The 20,047-nt window shown below is 41.7% G+C and overlaps 1 protein-coding gene across 1 annotated transcript in view; it reads left to right on the top strand.

Annotated features, from left to right (window-relative positions):
* Positions 1–20,047, top strand: part of AKAP6 (A-kinase anchoring protein 6) — a 289,841-nt gene that overhangs the window by 41,074 nt on the left and 228,720 nt on the right. The window contains 2 exon segments of the mRNA XM_048484616.1: positions 8,774–9,025; positions 14,148–15,953. Of these exon segments, the coding sequence (XP_048340573.1) occupies positions 8,774–9,025; positions 14,148–15,953 (2,058 nt within the window).

A 20,047-nucleotide genomic window follows, 5' to 3' on the forward strand; every position in this document is an offset into this window, starting at 1 on the left:
CTCTTCCAATCAACTACCAAACCGTTCTCCACAACTAATTAACACAACTTTTTCTTGATTAAAAAATAGAATGTAAATGCATGGCTAACAAAAACCACCTGCTGCATTTTGTGGACTTTAGGGTATTAAAGGACTGTCTTTACCTTCAAAGAACAGAAAAGAAAGTGTATCTCTTTCTTGGCACATGGCCACTCAGTATCCAGTTTGGCATGTTGTTAGCAAGTGGTCTGCTGGACAGACTTTGCAGCCACTGATATGAATGCGTTGCTTGCCAACCGCATGGTATAAATAGTATTTCAAATCAGTAGACTATGGTTATTAGTTTAACTGTCCTCTGCCCAATGGTGCTGCTAATGTGCCAGTCCACCACCTCCAGAGGGCTTTCACCTGGCATGGGGAGGTGGGAGCAACAACAGACTTTACTCACAGGCCACAAGCCCTCCATGGAGCTTTTGGATGGCGTAAGTCCGGGACACCAGCCACAGTACCCATGACCCAAAAGATCAGGTGGGAGCTGTCATCCCACCCCCCAATTGCAACTGAGAGTTTGTCAGATGAAAACCTATTCAAGCCAGCTGTGTCAACAGAGCAGGAAGATTTACAGTCACAGGCACTTGGCTTGGAGCTTATTGGGAGTACTGGGCAAGATGCCAGCAGTTCTTCTGAGTCCCCAGACACTATGTAGCATCTCAGGCATAAGCAGAAGCTGTCTCTGAAGGACAGGAGATGCTTGCAGAGCCAACACTGTGCAGCAGAGCATGCTGAGTCTTTGCAGGAGCTCCCCCATGCAGGCAGCCCACCTGGATTTAATGAAGAGCAGTGAAGGCTGAAGCCATGGATGCAATGTGCTGTTTTCCTTTGCACTGCCTGCACTCCACTGCTCTGTTTCCAGTCTCTGCTTTGACCTTGAACTGGCTTGTGACACCCTTTACTTCAGCTACTTCCCTCCAGTGTGTAGGTTTCTAGGTGTTTGATTTTCTGGCTTGCTTGTGCCTGCTTCCTGGCATTCCCCACTGGCTTGCCTTATCTGTGTTTGGACTTTGCTTACTGTTTATCAGCTTGGGCTGCCATAGGGGCTGCTCCCTGCCTCAGACCTTGCTGCAGCTGTTGCTACTCCTGGCCCTTGAGCCTCCTGGTATTGCTGTGGCAGAATGCCAGCCCTGCCCAGCCTGCACAGTAGCTGAATATTTTGGCTCCTCCCCCAGGAATGCCCTCCCCCCCAAATGCTTGCATTTGCAGACCAAATGCCAGCTGTCATTCCAGGTTGGATGCTGCAGAGGTCCATGGCACCCTCCTGCCCCCCAAGTCACCCACCCTACTGGCGCATTTGGCAGGGTGGGGTGGGCATATGTACTGGTGCAAAGCTCACACTAGCTCCGAAGAGCCATTTGCCTCCTCCTTTGAATGGGGCTGTAATTGTGGGACTCCATAGGTCAGAGTTTATGGAGGTCAGATTTATGGAGGAGAAGTCGATCTGTGGCTACCAATCTTGATCCACTTTGATCTGAGATTGCAAATGCCTTAGCAGACCAGGTGCTCAGGAGCAGCAGCAGAAGACCATTGCTTTCACATCCTGCATGAGAGCTCCCAAAGGCACCTGGTGGGCCACTGTGAGTAGCAGAGTTGGACTAAATGGACTCTGGTCTGATCCATCAGGCTTGTTCTTATGTTCTTATGTTCTTAGAGTCTGAAGAGATCAAAATCAATTCCTTTCAGAATTCACCACTTGTCGCAAATCAGGTCACAGTGGGCCATGAACAAAATCCAGGTGCTCACCAAAGGTGTCACCAGGGCAAATCATTAGGATTACTAAAGCATGCTGGCCAAGGTATATTCTGTAAGGAAAGGCATTGTCATTTGTGATGGACAGTTGCATAAGAATGACAGTTGCATAAGAATGTTCTGATAATAGAACCTTGAGTGACAGGAAATTCAAAAAGGAAAAGAACAAAGAAGAAAACTGCAAGTGGCAGTTCAGAGCAGAGGCAAATTTGCCTAGGGACATGGGGTACCCCATGTCTCCGGGCTCCCCCATTTGGTCACGTGGGGGGGGGGGGCAAAATTCAGGTTTGTTTTGTGTGTGTTTTGTATTTTTTAGTGTTTTTTCAGGTTTTGGCCTGCAGGGGGTATGGTTTTTAGACCAGCAGCACCAAAATTTCAGGGATTTTTCAGGAGACTCTCCTGATGATATCACCCAAGTTAGGTGAGGTGTGGTTCAGGGGGTCCAACGTTATGGACTCCCAAAGGGGGTGCCCCATCCCACATTGTTTCCAATGGGAGCTAATAGGAGATGGCCGCTACACGTTTGAGGGTCCATAACTTTGGACCCCCTGAACCAAACTTCACCAAACCTGGGTGGTATCGTCAGGAGAGTGTCCTGAAGATACTCTGGAAGTTTGATGCTGCTAGCTTAACAATTACATGCCTGATAGCAGGCACCCTCTAAATTTCCCCAGATTCTCCTTTTAAGTCCACTCCCTTTGGCATGGACTTAAAGGGAGAATCTGAGGTCCCCAGTTTAAACACTGAAAGTGATGCTGTTTCAGGGTGGGGGAAAATCCATCCCAAAACAGCATCACTTTCAATGTTGTTTTAACTGGGGACCCCAGATTCTCCCTAGTTTAAACACAATTGAAAGTGATGCTGTTTGGAGGTGGATTCCACTGGAGATGATTTGTGAGAGATGATGCTGACATTTGTTTGGTAAATATTTTGGTAGGGGTGATTTGTGAGAGATTTACATGCTTAATACCCACTTGCGCTGGCTTGGAGCTGTTTCTCAGGCTAACAACCTACCTCATCGGGTTGCGGTGAGGACAAAATTAGGAAAGAGAGTTGGTGGGGAGAAAGCCATGCCTGTTTTGATGGGGGTGGGAGGTGTTTTGTGAGCTGGTGCAAAAAAATCATTGTTTTGTCGTGGTGGGGGAGGGTGGCTGCCCATACTGGTGGGGAGGGGCCCGCCAAATTCAGGTTTTGTCCCTGGGCTCCAGTTTGCCTAGATATGCCTCTGGTTGAGAGAGATCATTTCAATAACTGACAGTTGAAAAATGATTTGTAGAAGTGGACTGGTGAGGCTATAAGCTAGATGGAATATATTTGGTTAGGATCAAGAAGGATTCTGTGTGTGAAAGGAGTGATTTGAGGGTCCATTCTTAAGAGAAATAGCTCCTAAGTAAAGGGGTGAATCAATCCTAAGGGAAAAAGCTCTTAAGGGAAGGAGATGATCCCTAAGCAATTCTAAGAGAAATAGCTCCTAAGCCAAAGGGTAACCAGTTTTAAGGAAGAAAACTGGAGGAAATTGTGTGTTCTTAACTCCTCCAACACATGAAGTATTGTTTCAAGAAGCTTATGTTTATTCAAGTAAGCTGCTGACTGCCAAGTGAATTCTATCTTAGTACATATGAAAATTATCAACACTTGTCTGTAAAATACATCCTGATTACAAAATCAGAATATATTGTGTATAAGCATCCTAATTTTCCTCATTCCTGTTGTACTGTTACCAGCCAAGTTTATTTTCTGAAACCACCTTGCTAACTTGACTTTTCAATTTTCCTCACAATAGAAAAATGAAACCATTTTGAGTTTTTATTTTAATCTTTTTTATTTCAATAGGTTTTATTTCAACCATTCAGAAGTGTGAGACAAAAACAACAAGATGTAGTTCATAAGTCTCTGCAGTGATACTGGTGGTTGGTGAGGGAAAAAATACATAAAACAAAAGGAGTTCCATCATATCACTCCTCGACGGCTATTTGCTAGAAAATATTTGCTGTGGTAAAGATGATTGAGCATTCAAACACAGATCATAAACAGAATCCAACTATCAAGCTTTCTCAAAAGAAATTTTACTTAGGCACAATTCTATATCAACCCACATCCTGGTTCTGCAGTCATAGTATATGGTGCCAGTGATAAGGACATTTCAGAAAAAATGAACTAGTGCTCTAGACAGAATGGCTGGATTCAATAGGTTCTGGTGGGTTTTTCTGACTGTGTGTCAATGGCCACACAGCCCGGAAAACCCACCAGAACCAGAATGTATTCTGATTTTGGATATTTATTTTTAGCTTATATTTTGTAAACATAATTTTAAAAGTACTCTGGTAATCTAACTAATAATATAATAACATTTTATCAGAAAAAATGATAATGCAACTTTTTCAAATGAATTCAGTTTTATGTAGAAATTATTTTTCTTGGAATAATGTATTAATACATTTACTATGTTCTTACCCCTCTCTTCCTTCCATGATCTCACTGGACTGACCACTTTCCCCCTTCATTTTATCCTCACAATAATGACTATGTAAGCTAGTTTATGCTGAGTGGCCCGCATTAATATTGCTAAGCCACTGCTACTCACCCTTTCGTGTGGAGTTGGATCACCAGTGTGGCAACTGTCTTATAGCCCTGGAGTTCTAGGGAAGTTGACTCCTGTACTCTTGGGTCTCTCAGATTCTAGCCTGAGATCCTAATCACTACGCCATACTGGCATACATTGTATATATTTAAAGGGGAGAAAGCTGAAAAACACATGCAAAAAACTTGGCATGATATTCTCTGGACATAGTCATTCCATTTCTGCAGAATTTAACTTTTTCATAGAAGTCACTGGGGCACTTCATTTTCATTGTCTCCTATAACATTGTGTCTTGGAGCATTAATTACTACAACAGTTCCTAGAGATAACAACCTGATAAACATTAATTACAATTTTGAAACATGAAGTCTAGCCTAATATTGTATTGGCATTTGTTGTTAGTAATTTTATGAACCAATGAATCTTTAGATGTGGAAAATTTTCTGCCTTACATCTCTGTATGGTATTTTCTAGAGAGCTCTATAAAGTGGGCTTTTAAGATACTCCTCAAGTGGTTATTGTGCAATATATATATATTCGATCCTAATGGTAGAATTTAGTCTATGAAGGTAATTTACCTTTTGTTCCATTTATTGCACTCAAAGTTGTAGCCTGATGTGGCCCATATGCCAATGATTGCTTCCTTCATGTTTGCAACCCTCCTGTATTATTTTCTGCATTTGATAACTTAGTTGAAATCTAATATTATTGGTTTAGTTCAGGGGTCTGCAACCTGTGGCTCTCCAGATGTTTATGGACTACAATTCCCATCAGCCCCTGCCAGCATGGCCAGTTGGCAGGGGCTGATGGGATTTGTAGTCCATGAACATCTGGAGAGCTGCAGGTTGCAGACTCCTGGTTTAGTTAAAAGGATTTAAACAGTTGATCACTCATTGTTTAGCTCTTTTCAACTCTGAGGGGTTACAAGTTACCTGTAGCCACTCACTATGTATTGACCTGAGGAGAAGAAGAAGAGTTTGGATTTATATCCCCCCTTTCTCTCCTGTAGGAGACTCAAAGGGGTTTACAATCTCCTTTCCCTTCCCCCCTCACAACGAACACCCTGTGAGGAAGGTAGGGCTGAGAGAGCTCCGAAAAGCTGTGACTTGCCCAAAGTCACCCAGCTGGTGTGTGTGGGAGTGCACAGGCTAATCTGAATTCCCCAGATAAGCCTCCACAGCTCAAGTGGCAGAGCAGGGAATCAAACCCGGTTCCTCCAGATTAGAATGCAGCTGCTCTTAACCACTGCCCCACTGCTGCTCCATGAAGATACATTCTCAAATTCTCATGGTTTCAAAATTATTGACTTACCATGGGGCTGGAAATTAGAGATGGCTCGTTTTCCAAGCATATATACTACTGTAGTTTTTATTTGCTTAAATGTTCATTTATTTTCACTCATGAGAGTCCAGGATGCTGGTTAACAGTAACACAAATTCATTGGCACAAAAGATGAAATTGCCATTATAGAAGCTTTTGTTTTTCTACTTTGTTTATAGTTTGCCTTTTGTTACTGACATACAAAGAGGGTTACAAAATATTTTTAAAAATACAAAATGAAATATGAGACATACAACAAACAATGTAATAAGACTGAATTACAAAATCAGAAAGCATTACAACTAAAACAGAAGACGTGAAATATAACTAATGCAAAAACTAGGTTACAGAACTTAGAAAACAATGCAGATCATGCATACAATAAACAGTGCCATAATCTACAGCTCTTGTCACTTTATAAAAATGCCTTTGGAAATAATTCTGTTTTGCACATTCTGTTGAATGATAGAAGCATGCGAGCCTTCCTGACCTTCTCAAGTGGGCCATTCCACAAAGTAAAAACTACAACAGAGAATGTTGTAGTTCTGGCAGCTGCTTATCTTACAGAGGTTTGGGCAGCTGTTTATCCTACTCATTTAACAGAATGGGACCTTCAGAAGACTTTGCTCAGAGTCTTTGCTCATATATATATACCACTGTTACACTAGCTCAATGGTAAAAACATTTTAAAATGGTGGTGGAGAATAACTCAGCTTGGCAGCGAGAGGTAGGCTAGCAAGGGGATCTTTAAAACAACTATACCAGAAAATGGCTTGAAACGTTCTACAGAGAATACCAGGAGACCAAAATGAAATCAAATATTGGTATAGGTTTTTGGTAAAAACATTCACACAGTGAGATATGGAGAACAGTTACTGAGAGATATAAGCAGGGAGGAAAAATAGGTTTGGAGAAAGGATTAGGAGGGGAGTAGCGGGGACTTATACGTTACCTAGGTTCAGATGAGTGGTTCTTGAAGAAGGCAAGGATTCATAAGACCAGCATGTGAATCCAAGTGAAGGATGATATCATGACTCAAAACCACCTGGACACAAGAGAGGTTCAGACTAGTAAAGAGCTGGAACAAACCAGCGAGCTCGCTAGAAGCTAGCTAGCCAGCTAGCGCGAGAGCGAGAGCGAGAGAGAGAGAGAGAGAGAGAGCGAGAGAGAGAGAGAGCTTGGAACTTGGGGTGCACTGTACTTTTATACCCCATAGCATAGTCTGGGGCGGGAGTAGAGATCTCTCTTCCTGAAATATCTGGATTTCCATGCTGGGATCGCTGGGTTGAGCTGATTAACAGCGTATCTATTGATTTCTAAATATCGGGATAGTAGGACCAATTGTCTTGTGATTAAATCAGGGGTATCCTCAATGGCTTAGGCAGAGTTTCTTTTAGGAGTCTCTGTCCAGGTTTGTCATGTAGATTTGGCTGAGGCATGAGTGGTCAAGGAAGGAGTAATTCGAAAGGAGTAGGTTGCCAAAGGCAGGGAGATACAAACCTTTGTGGCAGGGTGTTTCCTAGATCCTTTGTATTGCAGAAACCTTGGCAGGGTGTGGTAATCAAAGACATGTCCATGAGGTTTCCAGTCTCTGCTGACTGGATTAACCCTTTCAGTGGTTTAATTTTGCTGACAGGCCTTTTTTGCACGCTTGGCCTGTTTTTGGTTTGGACACTCTGCTACACACACACATGGCTGCTGGCATTTGCCAGTACATATTGCATGAACAAGAAAAATCATATTGAATCTGTTATTCAATAAAGTGGGGTGAAAAGGGTAGGGCAACACCACAAGTATAGATATAGATATGTATAGAGAGATGGGTGTTGTCTGCAAATTGACTATGCCTATTCTAAAACCACTAATGATTTCTCCTGAGGGCTTCATATAGAGATTAACAATTGCACAGGCGATAAGACTGGGACTTGTGATATCCCACAGGATCCCACCCTGATGAAAACTGGTCTTCAGCTACTACATCCTCTAAGTTCTATTAATAAAGAGACATTTTAACAAATCCAAAGCAGGAGATGCTGATGTAGGTTCTTCTGTCTCCAAACAGTTCAAAAAGGTAGTATGGTCCATCATACCAAAGACTGAAGATAAGTGTAATAAGAGCAACAAGAAGGCATGTCCTTGTCCATATTCAAATAAGTAATGAGTACCTTATCTGTTCCATAGCCTGGCCTGAATCCAGACTGAAATGGGTCTAGAACAAATGAGTCATCCAGGAAGTCTGGAAGCTATTGTTCAACCACTCTGTCAATCACCTTGCCTAGAACGGGAAAATTAGCGATAGAAGATAAAGACCACTGACCATTTGGGTTGGATGAGGTGTTTAGTGCATTCAGACACCTGCTGGAGGAGAGCTAAGATGGGGAAGGAATAGTTTCTATAGGATTCAACTCATAGTCTGTTACTTCTCTGCTTTGCATTATCCTCCTTCCTGTAAAATAGGTTTGGTGACAAGAACTTTAATCAAAGCTCTCAAACAGATGATTCAGCTGCATAGCAAAATGGGGCATGTGCTGCTGATCTGCACTACTTGATCATGGGTTGTGTTTAGCACTTGTTCTACTTACATGCACTTTATCGGAAGCAGCCCACAACAAATTCATTCCTTAGTTATTCTGAACTTGAAAAGGAGTGAACGCTCTTCTGTTTTGCTTGCCAATATTTTGTGATGTCTTTTTTTCCCAAAGTGTGCTTGTTACTTTGCAATTTTCTTAAACAAAGAAGTAACCACTTACCGCAGTCTTCAGGCTCTTGGGATTTCACCCTCAGATTTCACCCTGCTGGTCTGCTTAGTTGTTAGGAATTACTGTTTGGCTAATGTGGACAGCATCTCTGCACAAAGATCCTGTTGTACTGTACATAACTCCCCTCTTTCCTGAATATTTACAAATATTCAGGGGCATCTCAGGTGAGAAAGACATACATTAAGTGGGCATATGCAAGCTGTCATATAAACCTGAATGGACTGTATATATAGCCACCATGTTATTATATTTAAAAATGTGACTAATAATCTAGATCTGATTATTGTGGAATTTTCAGTGTTTTTATATATTTTCTCTCTTTTTTTTACAGGATATATGTGAAGATATTTCTGATCACGTTGAGCAAATCCATGCTCTGCTAGAGACAGAGTTTTCCCTAAAGCTTCTGTCTTACTCAGTCAATGTGATTGTTGACATCCACACAGTACAGCTTCTTTGGCACCAGCTTCGAGTTTCTGTTCTGGTTCTAAGAGAGAGAATTCTGCAGGGATTACAGGATGCCAATGGGAATTATACCCGGCAGACTGATATTCTACAAGCCTTTTCAGAGGAAACAAAGGAGGTATGGGAGGTCAATGTAAGAGCTTACTTTTCACATTTGAATTCTTAGTTTATGTTTGCTAATTTGCATCCTTTTAATGGCATCCCGTTACTTTTGCTACTGTTAATTAATTAATTTCTATTTTGCCTCTTCAGAGTCTTGCTTGAGGCAGCTTACAATTAAAAACCACTTTGTAAAAAAATCAGCCACTAAAAACAAATCATTAAACATAAGTAGCATAAAAACTAACCACAAAACAGAGCAGACCATGAAAAGCTGGTAGGATAAAACCCCTGATGATAAGCCCTGGGGCAAATGATGTGTTGTAGCCTGATGCCTAAAAAGCAACAAATAAGCATCAGGTGAGCCTTAAGAAGATGGGCATTACAAAGATTCGGTGCTACCAAAGATAATGTCTTGTGTTTAGTCACCACCTGCCTCACTACTGGAAACGAGGGTACAGGGAACAGGGCTTGAGGGTGGAACTTAACAGGATGGATGGATAGCATTGGAGGAGAATTCCTTTAGGTAGCCTGGCCCAAAACCTTTAGGGCCTTAAAGGAAAGAATCAACATTCTGAATTGTTTCTGGAAACAGATGGGTAGTCCATGCAGATCTTTCAGCACTGGGGTTATACAGTCCCTGACACCAACACCTGACAGTAGTCTGGTTGTTGAGTTTGGGACCACTTGAAATTTCTAAATGATTTTCAAAGATAGCCCCAAATAGAGTACATTATAGCTATTTAACTTGGATATAACTTTATTTTTGATTTCTATCCTGCCCTGCCCCAGCTCCAGCCAGGGCTCAGGGTGGCTTACAACAGCATAAAAAGAAGATGACCAATGGAAATCCAAATACAATTTGATAAATAAGATTTTACAGTGCACATCCTACTAAAATAATGATGTTATTCCATTTGCCAATGGGAACCAATCTCAAAGATCTACTTATGATAAGGAGAAAAGGAACTGGGAAAGGGAATGGGTGAAGAAGGGGGAGGGAGGGACAGGAAGTGGGGGGGGAGGGAGATGCTGGACAGATCACTATGGCCCTATCAATCATTCATTCATTCACACTTATTTTTCATCCTTCCCCTGGAGCTGTGGAGCTGTTATGCTGGCAGCAGGACACTGCGCAGTACCCAAACCCGGGAGTTGCCATATATGCTGATTCCCCTCTTCCTCAGGAGCCTGTGCCTACATGGATGGGCGTGGTCTGGGGCATTTCAGTCTGGGAACACCCCCTTTTGGCGCAGACTTACACTATCAAAAAGGATTGCAAAGTTGTTCCCGGCAATGGATTTCCCCAGGAGAGAAGAGGTTTTTCTCCTCCTCCCCTGATGCCAGTGTCACTGATTTTGTCCTTGGAGGTGGTGCCATGGCACTGTCCCCAGCTACCTCTCCCCACTCCTGAATTGGGCTGACAATCTCCCTGTCACTCTCCCAGCAAAGGTCAGCACAACTGCAGCCATTTCCATCCCAATCCCAGACTTTAATCCAGAATGAAATGGGTCAAGACCACATGAGTCATGTTGCTATCACCCACTCAAGCACCTTGCCCAAAAATGGAATGTTAACCCCTTGGCAGTAGTTGGTATACATAATTTGGGTCCTGGGATGCCTTCTTCAGGAGGAGTCTCACAACTATATCTTTCGAAGCAGTGGGAACTACACCTTCCTGCAGACAGGCATTATAACTTCCTTGATCTACTGAACCATCTCAGCCTGATATAATACAGTTAACCATGAGGGGCAAGGATAGACATGGTGAGCCACATATTTTGACTCATGTTCTGCACTTTATTGAGCTTCGTGAACTGAAAGTCATTCATACAACTAAAACCAGATTAGGCTCCAAGAACATTCCGAACACAGTAATACCATGGTATTTAAGGAGTGGATCAATGTAAACAGTTTTATCTGTAAGATGCATTGCAAAGAAATCATAGCAGTCTTGTATATTTTCTGGTTTAGCATCTTCTGGAGCTTGAGATAAAACTGTAAAATTTGGATTATTTACATTTTTGTGCTCATCACTGAAAGTGAATGCATTGATCACTTTGTCTTTAATGGAATGTGGCAGGTGCACGTTAACGTCACTGTTAAAAGCATCTTTTATGTTTACTGCTAATGTTTACCTTGTGATTGCATGATTACATGGAGGATTTTCCTGCCAATCTAACCATGTGCTATAAATCCAGTTTAAAACAATGTGACCTATTGCAAGCAAGTCTTTCATTCCAGACCTTAGGGTCAGATGTAACCCATTGCCACGTATTTAATACCATAACTCCTGGCACAATGCAAAGGGTATCCCAGCTAAAAAGCAGCTCAGAAGCACTACTCAGAACTTTTTGTTTCAAGACCACTTTAAACATGATGGCTGCAGACAGGAAGTTGCCCAAAAGTGTGGTGTAAACACTCCACCTAGTAAGAACCACATTTAAAACTGCCTCTTGCCTTGTAAGCAGAATCTACATGCTAAATGTGGCATTGAGGTGCATCCATGGCACTAGCATGGAAATACTGCATACATGTAAGTGGGGCAAAGTAAGAACTTGTAAACTATTGTGCTCAACACCTGGCTTAACAGTGTGTGCTTCTTGGTATCCTCCTTCGAACCACCTTCATGTTTAAATTAGTCCTCACAAAAGGGTCCTTGTTCACACTGCCAGAGCTGAAGTGTGCATAAAATAGAAGGCAGTATCCCAGTGGTGCTATGAAAAACCCTCTAATAAGAACAATCCAGGTATCATCTTTCATATTCTTCACTGGGGAATTCTAAAAACTGTTGCTAAGAAGTATGCTTTCCTTCTCTCTTCTGAACTTAACTTGAATGTCTTACAGAAGGGATAGAACTGGGGGTGAATCGAGGCTGCACTTGCCTAAGGCTATAACAAGAGCTTTGGATTTCCCTGTGCATGGAGCAGAACCAGAAGGATGCTGTGGTTTGACAGGATGAAGTCCTTATAGACAACATCAAAGATATGTCTTGTTCGGATTTCTGAATCTGAATTTTAAATCCAGTCTCCAGGCAGAAAGATGATGAGTCAGGCTCTGCCTTAGATCTGCCACTTTGAGTTTAAAAACTTGTGCATAAACCTTCCATGTGCAAAGGGAGCCAGGCTCTTGACTGTCATAAGTAAATGAACTCAAAGTTGCTTTCTGAAACTCTCAGTGTTAGATTTGTTAGGACATTGGTAAAAATCTATGATCAAGAAGAGCTGGTTTTTATACCCTGCTTTCCTCTACCTTAAGGAGTCTCAAAGCAGCTTACAATCACAATCCCTGAGAGAGTTTAATGAGAACTGTGGCTGGCCCAGGGTCACCCAGCAGGCTTCATGTGGAGGAGTGGGGAATCAAACCCAAGTCTCCAGATTAGCGTTGTTGATCTTAACCACTACGACCCACTGGATCAGATACACTTTGCATTTTTACAAAGTTAATATTATTTGGTTGTTGTAGGTTTTCCAGACTTTGCGGCCATGGTCAAAAGGAGAAACATATTTTACCATGACATATTTCTACCAGCTATAGATGAGAATGAAATATTAGGAGCAAAAACTGACCATGGCCACATGATTTGGAAAACCCACAACAGCCATGGAAGCCTTTGACAATACATTAATGTTATTTTATATATATCCTCTCTAGAGATATGCTTAAGGTGACTCTCAAGTAAAATAAGGCAACAAAATCAGTCAACCCATGAAAAATAGGCCATTCATTAAAAATGCACAAAGCACTGAACAACCTAAAATCATAGTCATAAACAGCCCTTGTCCTAGAAGTGGAACATAAAACAGCTAAAAAGTTGGAACCCCTAAGTCAGTGGTGGCAAACCTATGGCACAGGTGCCAGAGGTGGTACTCAGAGCCCTCTCTGTGGGCATGCACAAGCAGAGTCACCCCGCACACACATCTAGGCTGGCCTGGGCTGCTGGGCTCGATTATTAGCATTAAACCTAAGACCTAGTTTTGGGGAAGCAGTGTAGGTAACCCTGTTAAGCGCTGTTAAACACCACTGATTTTCATGCGAAGAAATAAAGTGCGATCAACACCCACAAGGAGTAAACTAGGTTGCTGAGAGTAGTGGGGCTTGTTTTCTGGGTGAGCCCTCCTAGGGTGCATTGATTCACCCTGTTGGAAGAGTTGCACAGTTGCTTCAAAGCAAAGCTACCAACTACTACCAAGCTTACTCCCGAGTAACGCATGGCTCACATACAACCATTTTTTCTAAACTAGAACCTCAGTATTCAGGTTAAATTGCCGTGTTGGCACTTTGAGATAAGTAAGTGGGTTTTGTGTTGCAATTTGGGCACTCGGTCTCGAAAAGGTTTGCTATCACTGCCCTAAGTTTTATACAAGCTGCCCCTAGTCCCAGTTAGAGCTGAAAGCATGTGATGGTTTTATATAATAAGGCTATATGGCAACTGCATTCTTTTCAGCAATGTATATGTTTGTCCTGTTTGGGGTGGGTGGGGGGATCATGCTTTGCACTTTTCCAGTGGCAACTCCATTTCTTGTAATGATTAGGCACATGTTATTCTCAATGCCCATAAAAGGGTACTTCCATGTTCATATCAGTGTACCCTTGAACACAGGTAGTTTGAATCCATTACTCTGTGTCTTAGTCTCTGGAGAAGCAGAAAACAAGCTTGTTCCATTTTCAACATGACATCCCTTCAAATATTTAAACGTGGCTATCATGTCACCCATTAACCTTCATTTATTTACCACCTTCATTTATTTCCTACTTTTCTTCCCAATAGGGACACAAAGCAGCTTACATGATTGTAGGATCAAACATTAATCGAAAGAACTCTAATTATTCACAATAGGTACAGCAGAAATGTTGCACTACTCCAAGTGGAAATCAGTTTATGGATATTTGGGCCTCTTGTTAGGCGGGGTTTTAATCTCAGTATTTTATTCTCAAATATTTCATTACAGTTTATCCATTTTCACTGGACCATACAAACTAGTGTAGTGGTGTATAATGTTATTTTCTACACAAGAAAACTGTTGTTTATTTTCCATATGTTAGATTTACATTGGTGAGTTAAAAATGCATCTGCCTGTCACCAACTGATACAAATGATATATTCTTACAAAGACTATCCCATTTCTATTTTGTCTTAGGACCGTCTTGACTCTTTAACTGAAGTGGATGATTCAGGACAGCTAACTATCAAATGTTCTCAAAATTACTTGTCACTGGACTGTGGAATTACTGCATTTGAACTGTCTGACTACAGCCCTAGTGAGGAGTTGCTGGGTGCTCTTGGTGACATGACTTCCAGTCAAGCTAAAGCAAAACCATTTCAATCCTGGAACTGCAGTGAAATGGAAGAAGACTTTCCAGAGCTGATCAGAAGTGTAGGATTACTGACGGTCGCAACCGATTCAGTTGCTTCCAAATATAATAAAGGCATTCATGCAACAGAAGTCCATTTGCCATCGTCAAAAGACCAGACCGAGGAAGGCAAATCATTATCCTCTGTATCCACTGACTTTTCACTCTCTCATATTTCAGGGAACTTGCCTCTTTGTAAAGCATCTTGCGCAGAAGATTCTGTCATATCAGCTGAAAGTAAGACAGTGTCAGACGTGGTCAATCAGGAAATGAGTCCAGTATCATGCAACGGTGCAAAAAGCAAGCAACATCCTCACTGTGAAAATCCAACTCCAAAGAGATCAATAAGAGACTGCTTTGACTACAACGAGGATTCTCCCACCCAACCCACCTTGCCCAAAAGAGGTTTGTTTCTAAAAGAAGACATATTTAAAACAGACATGGTTATAAATGATATAAAAGATCACATCTCTCTGATGTTTAAGACAGAAATGAGTAGGAGTACACCCTCATTGTTAGATCCACCAGACAGGTCCAAGCTCTGTTTGGCATTACAAACAGCATACACTAACTGTCCCTCTGCTATCAGTCAGTCATGTGACTGTTTACACAACATAGGTGATCAAAATCTTGAATATGCAATAAAAAATCACTTCAAGGGAAATCCACTTTGTCTAGGTAAGCCTAATAACTACACTAGAAGGGAGAAACTGAGGTGCAAGAAGACACATGACATTCCTGAGGAGGTGGCATCATGCAGGATATCTAATCTTGTATCAAATACGACATCGGCAAAACAGGTGAAAAAAGGAACAGCTGCTTCTTTGCAAAATGGAATTCCTTTTGGTAGTTTACAGTCTATGGAAGGAACAGAAAGTGATTCAAATTCAACTTCCACTTCTTCTGCCCCTTGTAAACAACAAGAACTGAATGGCCAGTACTGCAGTGACAGTTCCACTTCATCAGCTCACCATCAAGTAGGTGGGTCTTCAGCTGACTCAGAGTCTGTGGTATCCTCATCCCCAGTTCTTCCAAGAAATAAGGGCAAAAAGGCTCAATCAGCTTCACCAAATTCTGTTAATACTGATAGTAAAGTTGTTGAGACCTGGTATGGTTCTGATGAATATCTAGCACTTCCATCGCACCTCAAGCAGACTGAAGTGCTTGCTCTGAAGTTAGAAAATTTGACAAAGATACTTCCACAGAAACCTCAAAGAGAGACCATTCAAAACATTGATGACTGGGAACTCTCAGAAATGAACTCTGATTCTGAGCTGTATCCAACATACCAAATTAAAAAGAAGCACAAACCAGTAGGGAGAGTTTCACCAAGTTCTTCCAGTGATATTTTATCTTCAGCAAGTGACAGCATTGAATCTGGTCCTCTTAGTGACATACTTTCAGATGAAGAGCTTTGTATGTCCTCACCTAGCATTAAAAAATATACAGAACGTAGGACACAAACACCCTCTATAACACAGCTTTCAGATAAGAATGAAATATCAACCTCAAATAAATCAGCTTTAATTCAGCAGCTAATGCAAGATATACAACACCAGGATAATTATGATATTATATGGGAAAAAATGGAGGTAAGGAAGAAATATGTTTTTATTTTGCATTACTTATAAATGACATGAGCTGATTTTTTTATTGTGGGATGTAAAACTGTTGCAATAAGCTGTTTTTAATTCATACACAATCAGGAACATTCTTCAGTCAGTTTAAAATCTGTGTGGTTAATACGCCCAGAGTTTATTCATACAAAAGTATGTACTCTTGCTTGGAACTATGTGGTAATGGGTCACTTTTCAAAACATAGCATGTTTACTTTTCAAAACATAGCATGTTGATGACTCTTCAACATATGTGTCTTGTCTATGGCAACAATTTCCACCTGCTTCCTTCTCTACTTTCATCCTCCCTATGACCTGAGTAGAGAAGAGGTAGTAAAAATGGAAGAGAAGGCGTGATCAGGAATTCTGTTGGTTCTCTAGATCACTTGTTTTCAGTTGAGATTAGAATATAGGCTAGTGGAGAAATATGGCCCCTGAAGATACTAGCCTGATCTTTAAACATCATTGTTTATTTAATTTGTTTATATTCTGCTTTCTCCTCTGTTGGAATTCAGAGGAGAATCACATCATTCTCCTCTCCTTCATTTTATACTTACAATAAGGTAACCAGATTTTAACATTGGTAAGGAGGGACACCATTGACTGGGGGGGGGGTGGTGGTGGTGGTGGTGGTGGTTCTTGATTAAAAATGTGGTCTATATGTTGAATCACAGACTAAACAACTTATTGGGCACTAAAATTCCCCTTGGAAATTTGAACATTTCCATACCCTAGTGAAGCCTTTGTCAAATGCAAGACCATAACAGATATCCTCATTTCAGAACTGGAGAACTCCACTGAAGTCCACAGATCACACAGAATTCCTCTGAACCCTACTGAAGATTATCACCCCAACAGTGCAATCCAAAACAGAGTTGCTCCAGTCTAAGGCCATTGAAGTCAGTGGGATTAGAAAAAGAAGAAGAAGAGTTTGGATTTGTATCCCCCCTTTCTCTCCTGTAAGGAGACTCAAAGGGCTTACAATCTCCTTCCACCCCTCACAACAAACCCCTTGTGAGATGGGTGGGAACAGAGAGGAAACTCAGAAGAACTGTGACTAGCTCAAAGGTCACTTGGCTAGCGTAATGTTGGAGTGCACAGACAAAGCTAGTTCCCCAGAGAAACCTCCACAGCTCAAGCCCAGAGCAGGAAATCAAAACCAAGTTCTCCAAGATTAGAAGCACCTGCTCCCCTTGCTCCCACTGCTCACCACTGCTGCTCCAGACTGGAATCGCTCCGTTTTGGATTATACTGTGAATCTTAGAACCACACAGAGTGACCCAGCACTAGGAAAAAGTTTTTAAAGGTGTGTCTCTATACTAATAGTGTGACCCTTAAAGGTGTTCCAGACCCCTGCCATGACTCATCTCAGCCGTGTTGTTCAGATGAACTTGTAGAAAGAGAGGCTGGTTTGCAATAGCAACTCAAAGAGAAATAGATTCATTTTAGTGTGGGGTGAGAAGCACTAGCACATGAATTGCATTTAGAGAGGCCAGAGCAGAATTAACATATGCTCAAGTATGTGATCATGCATCAAGAAGTGTGATGCATAAGTGGGACTTTTTAACATCTCTAAAGGGTGGATCTGGCTGGCCATGGAATGCTATGGCATAGCCCAGGGGTAGGGAACCTGCGGCTCTCCAGATGTTCAGGAACTACAATTCCCATCAGCCTCTGTCAGCGTGGCCAATTGGCCATGCTGGTAGGGGCTGATGGGAATTGTAGTTCCTGAACATCTGGAGAGCCGCAGGTTCCCTACCCCTGGCATAGCCTGATCTTGCCAGATCTTGGAAGCTATCAATACACTCTTGACCAAACGATGGCATTCAGGTGTCATTCTAATAGGCCTCTTCCTATTCTTTCTTAGACACATGGCTTGTGTTCCTTTTTGTGATTTTGAATGGAATGGAATGATAGTGCTGGTGGTGTCACTGTTGACACCCTGCCATTTCTTGGATGCACTGCCGTTACATAACCCTGCAGTGCAGTCCCCTCCCCATTTACAGCAGAGCTTTGTCATCAACTCCCTGACCAACATTGTAATTTTTTTTGTGATTGATGAGTTAGGGGACAAAATGGAGTGTGGTTACAGATTTTCCTCTTCCAGAGATAGAATAATATGACAAATATCTGGCTACACAAACAAATATCCCAAAACCTTTGCCTTAGTCTGTCCAAAAGGTTTCACAGACATTTTTACTGCCTTCCCCATCTCCTCACACTTAGCTTCTTGTGCACATCTGTTCCACTCCAAACAATCTTCTATTAAATGAACTTCTTGAAACGTAACACTTAAGAGACGAGGGGTAGATTCTGTGTACACAGATTTGCAAAACCAGCATGGTGTAGTGGTTAAGAGCAGATTAAGAAGCAGGTTAGATTCCTTACTCCTCCATGAGTAACAGACTCTTATCTGGTGAACCAAATTTGTTTCTCCACTCCTACATTCCTGCTGAGTGACCTTGGGCCAGTCTCTCTCAGCCCCACAGACCGTACAATATGTCTGTTGTGGGGAGAGGTAGGGAAAGGAGTTTGTATGCTACCTTGGGCCTCTTTACAGGAGAGAAAGGCAGTGTATAGATCCAGAATTGTTCTTCAAACAGAACAATGGGATTAAGGTCTTTTTCTCAACTCAATGCTTATTTTATAATATTTTTCCAGTGAAGAAGAGGCATGTTATCTCTGTGGACACAAATTCACAGTTTTGAGAACTGTCTGTAATAATATCTTCTGGATGGAAAAACTGCCCAAAATAATGTTACAGAAATCTCTGGAAGAGCATAACATTGTGAATGGGTTAATAGAATTCATCTACCCAATTTTTAAGCATTGCATGAATATATAGTCTCATTCTACATAAATTAAAAACTAATTCTTATTTCATGATAAATAACCATCAGACTATAATGTCTCTTGAACAGAAAACTATTCAAATTATCGATAGGTAGAGGTTTCTGTTAAAAAGCATTTCATTTTTAAAATCTGATTTAATAAAAAAATTTAAATCAAATTTTTTTTAAAAAAATCAATGACACGCTAACTTTTTACTTGCAAGTTTTTAAAACAAGGAAAGTTTTTTGTTTGTGTCATCCACTAACAGTCCAAGTCAATTCAATCTGTGACTCCCTCCCCCACCCAAAATGATGCTCAAGGTTGTATTTGTGATGATCCATACAAGCTGCAATGTAAGAATCTATTCAAACACATATCAAATATGCATTGCAAGAACTAGTCCCTCCTTTACAAAGGCCCACCAACAAACAGTGTATGAGAACATGGCTGTCTGCCTCCTCTTCCCCACCTCAGAACATATTTGTCACCCACAACAGAAATTTCCCTTTTCCAAAACAACCTAGGTAATTTCTTGCAAGTTCTTTTGACCTACCCTACACTCCAAGTAAACATACAGGGCTTACTTGGCCAATGCAGGCTGGGAAAAAAAATAAAGGATTCTTATTTCCTCCACAATCTATTTTTATTAAAACATAAATATTTTGGCTCTTGGTTTAAGGTGGCTTAAAGTAATAAACTACAACATCCCCAGGGGAAACCCAAGAGTGTGGTGTAGTGGTTAAGAATGCTGGATTAGCATCAGGGAGAACCAGGTTCGAGTCCCCGCTTGTGCCACGGAAGCTGGCTTGGGTGGGTCAACACTGTTACAGAACACCTTAACCTACTTTGCTGGATTGTTGTGAGAATAACATTAAGGAGAATTACGTCAGCTATCTTAGGACTCCCATGGGGGGGAGAAGTGGGGTATGAATGCATTAAATGAAAAAATGAAATAGCAAGTTTCAAATCGTCCCCCCCTCCCATTTACTCTTCCTCCCCCTCCTTGTTGAAATCTGCTGGTTCTGCACCCAGCTTCCACCCACCTGCCGCCATCTGCCCCCCCCCCCACTCGAGGCATTGCACTCAATGCTCCAAGCCAGCAACCTGCCGGCTCCCTTCCTCCTCTCTAGGGAATGGCCCCCTCCCAAGACCTTCGTTTAAAGAGCCTATTGGCCTCCGATTGGGGGGAAGGAACAAACCAATGAGCTGGGGGGGGGTGTCAAGATTTCCACGCATTG

The sequence above is a fragment of the Sphaerodactylus townsendi genome, linkage group LG02 (genome assembly GCF_021028975.2).
Source record: "Sphaerodactylus townsendi isolate TG3544 linkage group LG02, MPM_Stown_v2.3, whole genome shotgun sequence".
NCBI lineage: Eukaryota > Metazoa > Chordata > Lepidosauria > Squamata > Sphaerodactylidae > Sphaerodactylus > Sphaerodactylus townsendi.